Source organism: Staurois parvus, unplaced genomic scaffold (genome assembly GCF_062004578.1).
Source record: "Staurois parvus isolate SC_StPar_1 unplaced genomic scaffold, SC_StPar_1.0 ptg000018l, whole genome shotgun sequence".
In the NCBI taxonomy this organism is placed as follows: domain Eukaryota; kingdom Metazoa; phylum Chordata; class Amphibia; order Anura; family Ranidae; genus Staurois; species Staurois parvus.
This window is the reverse complement of record NW_028317814.1, coordinates 14,087,424-14,095,307: the sequence shown is the minus strand read 5'-3', so window position 1 is coordinate 14,095,307 and position 7,884 is coordinate 14,087,424. Positions and strand designations below refer to the sequence as shown.

Genomic DNA, 7,884 nt, shown 5'->3' with positions numbered 1-7,884 from the left:
CCATCCTGTAAAGAGGTACGGAAGTTCAAGACTTAAAGCCAAGTTCACTTTTGAGCCTGCGCACGATGGTGTTCCATGCTGCTACTGGGACCGGTAGTCCGACATGTTCGACATGTCCTGTCTAATTGCAAGTTACGGTAGAAGGATGTACATTTACACGGGGACTTTACTGGAGAACAGTGCAAGTGTACATGGTGTACATTCATCTCTAGTAGTAGGGGCCTGACCTAAGACCGAGTATTTCTTGGCAGCCAGCTTAGCCTTGTCCCAAGGCATTGGTGAAAGCTGCACAAAGGTACCCCTTTTGTGTGAAGTAGGGGAGACCCTGTACAAGGTGCCTAGTGTAGCCCAGAAGAACCCACCCTTGCTTGGCACTCAGTGGGGAGGGAATACATGAAGGATGTGACAAAGAATCACCACTTTGCCCTTTACATGTACTGTATGTTATGTAATAAAAAACCTGAACCTTTACAAACAGTTTTAACCTCCCTGGCGGTATGATTATTTCAGATTTTTGGTGCTGAAAGCGGTACCATTTTTTTGCATGGAAATATGTATTTTTTTTATTGTAGGCTGTAATTTTTAGGAAAAACTCACTGAAATCTGTCCGAACAAGAGTCTAGTAAACATCCCGGGTATGATAAAATTTGAAACACAAAATCATAAATTATAATTTAATAAATAATCATAAAAATAATATAAAAATAATAAAAAATTTAATTCAATAATATAATCAAACCAAAAACACTGAAATGTGAAATAGAGCGCCAAGTTCGCACATTGCTGAGCTCAGTCGCAAAATCGTTTTCAGTGTCTGATGACGAATTTCCCCCACGAATCATTATCACTCAATTCTGCAAGTGGTTCTGATTTACTATCGCTGTTCTCTAGCTGATCTAAACCGCTTTTGACCTAAAGGGACACTTTTTGGACGCCATGGACATTTCTCAGTTTCCAGGCAGAAAGAACAGACAAAATGCAGGTAGGGCACAGGACAAAGCACTAGGGACAATATGTATGTGAAATTGGTTGAGACAGCAATGTTTTACTATGTAAAATGTAAAAAAAAAAAATGACATTTTTTAAAATTTTTAAATTTCCCGCCGCCGGCGGCGCCCGTACGTCCCGACGTCACAGGGACAGGACACAGAAGCCGGATGCCGGCATCGGCCGGAGGAGATGGCCGGGGACGCTGCAGGGGACACATCGTGGGAGCGCAGGGTAAGGTAAGTGAAGAACACATGCCGGAGCAGTGCCGTAGGGTAAGCCCGAGTGTAGCTCGGGGTTACCGCTTTTGGTACTGAAATGTTACCCCGAGCTACACTCGGGAATACCGCCAGGGAGGTTAAATCAAATTTTTTGTAGAGTTAGGCAGGTTTAGAACATCTGACAATGTTTTTATTGCTGTTTGTGCCATCCTGTCCAGGTTAGTCCTCATTTCTTTCACAGGTGTCACACGGACAGGACGTAAGAGAAAATCTCCCCAATGGAGTTACAGATTGAAAAACCTTCGAGAATTATTAACTCTGGCTAAAAGGGTAGCACTTCCACCTGGCAGCACTAGGGTCGTCGGTTTGAATCCCATCCACAGCACCACCTGCCTGGAGTTTGCATGTTCTCCCTGTGATTGCATGGGTTTCACCCCACACTCCAAAGACATGCTGGTAGGTTAATTGGCTCCTGTCTAAATGAACCCTAGTATGTAAAATGCATGAATGTGAGTTAGGAACCTTAGATTTTACGCTCCTTGAGGGTTAGAGACTGATGTGAATTTACAATATATATATGTAAATTGACAGAGCTACATAAGTACCTGTAATAATAATATTTAACGCTTCCCCATTCTATGCAAATTTAGAAAAAGTTTCTGGTTAGGCTTTAAAAGATATCCAAACCTTGAAACCAAAGGTAATGCACTGCAGCTTCAAACGATCCATTATGCTCAATCCGCAGATTCGAACCATCCCGCTGAGATCGTCGGCATGCAACCTATATAGGCTGACACCAGACCCGCTTCACGAAAAGGTATGTTGTAAAGAAAGCCGACGAGCCCCGCAGGATGGATCAGATCTGCGGATTGGGGAGTATAATGGATCGGAGTCCGATCCATTATGCTCAATCCGCAGATCCGATCAATTCTGCGGGCATCGTCGGAGGGGGTGTCACCAAGCGTTATTGCACTGGGTGACACCAACCATAGTCATGCCCCTGATGTAAGGTGTAGTGTTTTTACTCACGTGGATCTGCTTTCTTCTCTCTCTGAGACGGAATGTGCCCAGAGAGAGAAGATTTAATAATTTCCTGTACCTGTGTAAATGTAATCACAGGTACAGGAAGATCTCTGAAAGGGCAGGGATCATTCAGAAGATCCAGGCCGAACATCACTAGCCGAAATCTGTTGATTGATTGGTCAGGCACCAAATCACGGCAGTGGTGGGTCGGCGGGTACGTGCGCGGTCGCCACAGTCGCGCGAATCACGTATATATACGTGATGTCGCACAGAGAGTCCCCCCTGTAGCAGTATTTCAGCTATAGTGCGGACTTAAAGCAGTTAAGATAGTACCCATTACCCTCAATTTCCAACCACTGATTCAGCATCCCCCACCCTTTAGCTGTGTGATGAAGTGCTAAAAAGTCCAGGATAACAAACAGACACTTCACAGGCAGAGCAAGGAAGGGCAAGATAATAGAAATACACAACAGTTCCATGGGAGGAAAGCAATGGAAAAAAACACCCACCTCCAGAATGCCCTTAAGACAGATGCACTGTATACAGGACACTGGCACACGGCTATTTTTATACAAACTCAGAATAAAATGGAATATTTATTGAACAGTAACAAGGATGAAATAAAATAAACACAACTCATATAGTGTTATAGTGGTGCTAAATAAATAATAAATAAAAAAAATGTGAAGTGAATACCACAAAATAAATGTGACCAAAAATGAATAAAACATCCATGATTAACGTGATAAAAAATCAATTTAAATTAAAGGTGATGAAAAGTCCATGAAAAAACATAATAAAGTGATCCAAAGTCCATAAACTCAATTCTTCTCCTTCACTGCGTGCAATAGACTGATAACCAAGTGCTTCACAGAAATCCCCCACATGGATGTGCACTCACCGCAGATAATTGCCTTCCAGTGTTGTGGTTGGCAAACAAGCTTCCTGGGATAATCTTCCTGTGATGGAGGTGTAGGTGAGACAGAACACACGCAGAGAGTGGTCGGCGCACAAGGTTTTTATTGAGGGATTTGGGGCACTTGATCGGTGCAGCAAGGGTTAAGTCCGGGGCACACAGCAGAGGGACAGTTCAGGCAGGTAATGGGTAAAGTTCAGGCTACAACATGGCAGTTCAGACAGACAATGGGTAAGTCCGGGCACACAGCAGAAGGGCAGGCTGGCAGACAATGAACATTCCGGGCACACAGCAAAGGGGCAGTTCAGGCAAAGATAATCCGGGCACACAGCAGAAGGCAGCTCTGGAAAAATCAGGACATGATTTCTAAACTACCATCACTCCCTCATTTTCAAGTCCACCTACACAAATCTTATATCAAAACATTCAGCTATCCCTGCTGCCACTAAAAATGTCCACGGCTAAGCCATATTCCTAATAGTTTTCACAATATGACCATTTGTTTGCAACTCATGCCGCCCATTGACATTCATTGAAACTCCACTCTAGCCACCTCAAATTTGAAGGGCAATTTCTAAACTAGGCATACTATGCATCAAAATGTAGGTCTGGGTCTTGTGATTCTCACAATATAAAGCTCTTCACTGTAGGATTTATAATTTTTAAAACTACGACCATTTGAAGATGCCAGTGAAGTGAGCAATTTGGAGCAGTTTGTTTTTAACCGCTCTTCTCTGCCCTATTTGAAATCTAATTTTGAATTTGTGACAGTTTGGCCGGCTTCTGGTTAAAGGTTTGGAAATAAGTTTTCTACAGTAGAGAGTATTTGAGGTGTTTCAACTAGCTACATTTATGAAAAGAAATTAGAGCTGTGTGAATATCATCATGCCATCTAAAGGAAAGAGATCTAAAGCTGCAAAGATACGCTGGATTAAACTGGACCTTTCAGACCCACGCTTTCGGGATCCGGAGCCCCACAGCAGCATAGTGTAAATGGAGGCCCACTCCATAAAGTAACTCTGTCCAGTCCAACCTTTTCACAGTTACTCCAACCACTCCAACCACACAACAGTTACTCAAGACACTCCACCCAGTTACTCTGCCCACTCCAGTTGTAGACTACTGGTGGAGGCAAGAACACTTCACACAATTTCCCCAGAAATTGTAGATTTTCCAGTTCTTATTCTTATTATAGCCAAATTTACCACCCTAACTCCTCCCACAGTTTTTGCACTACATAGACAGTAATATACATGCGGATTGTTCCCGATTGGTGTGCTATTACTTTGTGGAACGTTTCGCCGAATGGTTCACGAAATATCAGCGTTTTTGTGGTGAAATTGGTCCCATAGGAATGAATGGCGGAATGTTCAAAACTAGAGTGGGAGCTGAAAAATCAGGACATGATTTCTAAACTGCCATCACTCCCTCATTTTCAAGCCCACCTACACAAATCTTATATCAAAACGTTCAGCTATCCCTTCTGCCACTAAAAATGTCCACGGCAATTTCTAAACTACGACTGTGCCTTAATTTTTAATATTTCAGAGACATACTATGTATCAAAATGTAGGTCTGGGTCTTGTGATTCTCACAATATAAAGCTCTTTGCTGTAGGATTTATAGTTTTTACTCTGCCCAGTCCAACCTTTTCACAGTTACTCTAGCCATTCCAACCACACAACAGTTACTCAAGCCACTCCACCCAGTTACTCCGCCCACTGCAGTTGTAGACTGGTGGAGGAAGAACACTTCACACAATTTCCCCAGAAATTGTAGCTTTTCTAGTTATTATTATTATTATACAGTTTTTATATAGCGCCAAAGGGTATGCTCAGCGCTGTACAGTAGCAAGGGGGACAGAACATGAGACAAGACAGTAACAATACAATACACAAGGGGTTTGAGGGCCCTGCTCTTTCGAGCTTACAATCTAGAAGGGAGGGGAAGGTGGTACAGGAGGAGATGGCTGTGAGGGATGGAGTGGTGGGAGGAGTGGAGGAGGTTAGTTGTTAGGTGAGGTCGGGTGTTAGGTGAGGTTGGGGTAGGCTTCCCTGAAGAGGAGGGTTTTCAGGGTGCGCCTGAAGGTGAGGAGGGTAGGTGACAGTCTGATGGATTGGGGTAGGGAGTTCCAGAGGATGGGGGAAGTCCTGGAGAAGTCCTGCAATTGGGCGTGGGAGGAAGAGACCAGGGAGCTAGAGAGTAGGAGGTCCTGTGAGGAGCGGAGGGCACCGGTAGGGTAGTATTTGGGTATCCAGTCAGTTATGTAGTTCGGGGCGGCATTGTGAATGGCTTTGTAGGTCAGAGTTAACAGTTTGAATTTGATGCGTTGGGCAATCGGGAGCCAATGAAGGGATTGGCAGAGGGGGGAGGCAGATGTGGAGCAGTTGGTGAGGTGGATGAGTCTAGCCGCTGAGTTTAGGATCGACTGGAGTGGGGATAGCATTCGTTTGGGTAGGCCAGTGAGAAGGGAATTGCAATAGTCCAGGCGTGAGATGATAGCTTTTCTAGTTATCTGTTATTATCTCTTCTGTTGTGACACGTGATGCATAAAATCTACTTTGAATAGGCAACGCCTGTGTTTTGTCTCTCATTTTACTCTGCATTGGACATACTTCAATTTGTATTGGGATTCAAGTTTTATGGATTGTATATTTGCGCTTTCATATGTATTTTATCTTGATTAACCATTGAATAAAGTATTGACTGTGTACAGGAATAGCACTGTTCTTTAGACACATTCTGACTACAATTATGCTGTGATTTACAGATAGACAGACAAAATAGCATTTTCAGAAATGGTATGCAAAGGCTGCTCCCATATTTCTCCCATGACAGGTCTATTTTCAATTGGCAGTGTTGACTGCATGTGTTAATGTTCAAGCTGAACATTCTGTGAATGTCTCCCGCCCTTCTAGGAGTAACATTTTCACTTTCATTTCTGCTTCGCTCGTTTCAGCATGGCGTCTGTCAATCTACAAGAAGAGCTGGACTGCTCCATCTGTCTGGACATCTATAAAGATCCTGTGTCACTAAGATGTGGACATAACTTCTGCCAAGACTGTGTGGTGTCTGCACTGAAAGCACAGAAGTCCAGACTGTATACCTGTCCCGAATGTAAAGCTGAGTATGCCGAGTGGCCTCTACTAGAGAAAAACAGGAAGCTACGGAACATAGTGGAAGGTTTCCTATCTATCCAGAGAGACCAGGAGAATATACAGTATTATATACGTATTGTGTTAAATCTTCTACACCCGCTGTTAAGACCTGCCTCCATTGTGAGATCTCTCTGTGTGCAGAGCACCTGGAAGCCCACAACAATAACTTGGATCATGTTTTAACAGAACCCACCTCCTCCTTCGGTAATAAAAAGTGCTCCATCCACAAGAAACCTTTGGAGTTCTACTGCTGTGAAGATACTACTTGTCTGTGTACCTCCTGTTGTTTGGTTGGAAAGCACAAGGGACATGATGTGATTCTTGTAGAAGAGGCTGCCGAGCAGGTGAAGGGGAGACTGAAAAATGCTTTGGTTAAACTTACTCCACTGGAAGACAAACTTGAAAAACAAGTTCGAAGTCTGCAGGAGCACAAGAAAAAAGTGCAGGGGAAAGCACATTCTGAAAAACAACAGGCTACCAACCTGTACAAAGATATCAGAAGACAGGCAGAGGTCCAAGAGAAACAAGTCCTAAGCGACATCTCCAAGGTGGAAGAACATGTTTTAAACAAAGTCTCTGATGTGATCAAGGAGGTGGGATCACAAAAGACCAAGCTGTCCAAGAAGATACGTGAAATGAAGAAGCTGAGTGACATGACTGATTCAACAGCAAGCAAATGTAGATGAAGCTTCTGAGGGCCAAGATGTAAAAGTCAATAAAGATCTGGACATCCCTGGTCTGGATGAGGTTTTGGTTATGTTGACTTTGCATAAATCCATTACTGATTTTGTGAACAAGGCAAACTTGAAAGTTTCTTCCCACATAAAAGAGGCTTCTGACATGTTATTGGATGTCAACACTGCGCATATGAATGTGGCTTTATCCCATGACCTGAAGGTAGCATCATTTTACACAACACCTCAGGTCAGGTCAGAATTACCGGGGAGATTTACATTCTGGAGTCAAGTGTTGAGCACCAAGAGCTTCTTCTCAGGACAACATTTCTGGGAGATAGAAACCAGTCACTTTGGACTGTGCGAATTTGGGGTGTGCTACCCTAGCATGGAAAGGCATAAAGAAAGGTCTGGTATTGGAGAAAACAACAAGTCCTGGAGCTTACGACTTGCTCCGAATAAATATTTAGCTATGCATAATTCAGAAACACAGGACGTTCCTCGCATGTCTCCCTGCTTGAGATATGTCGTGTACCTGGATTACAAGTCTGGACATTTGTCCTTCTATCAGCTGTGCGATACCATCCTACATCTGCATACCTTCAAGGCAACCTTCACCGAGCCCCTGCATGCTGCATTCTATGTGGATGATGGCGCTTGGGTAAAGATAAAAAGTTAAAAGGGGTACTCTGCTTTCTGACTGGTGCAAAACAGGTTCCAAAGTTTGAATTTGTGTATTTAAAACATGAACTAGGTTTTTTATTGTATATTCACATTGGAAATGACATGATCTCGTAAGTATGCATATCTCATACTGAGAGTTCGCTGTGGAAGCTCTCAATGACTGTAGTAGTAACTGCTATTACAGTGATCGTCACTGTCTTCTGGGTCTTGTGGCAAGCAGC

General features: G+C 43.4%; 2 protein-coding genes across 2 annotated transcripts; both read left to right on the top strand.

The window, feature by feature from the left end:
- Positions 1 to 6,107: 6,107 nt before the first annotated feature.
- LOC149473108 (tripartite motif-containing protein 5-like) lies at positions 6,108 to 6,991 on the top strand. Its single transcript, XM_089683980.1, has 2 exons — positions 6,108 to 6,330; positions 6,447 to 6,991. The coding sequence occupies exons 1-2, from the start codon at positions 6,108 to 6,110 to the stop codon at positions 6,989 to 6,991; spliced, it is 768 nt and encodes a 255-aa protein (XP_089540106.1).
- Positions 6,992 to 7,061: 70 nt separating this feature from the next.
- On the top strand, positions 7,062 to 7,658 carry LOC149473107 (E3 ubiquitin/ISG15 ligase TRIM25-like). Its single transcript, XM_089683967.1, has one exon. It carries the CDS (start codon positions 7,062 to 7,064, stop codon positions 7,656 to 7,658), a length of 597 nt encoding a protein of 198 aa, XP_089540093.1.
- Positions 7,659 to 7,884: the final 226 nt, after the last annotated feature.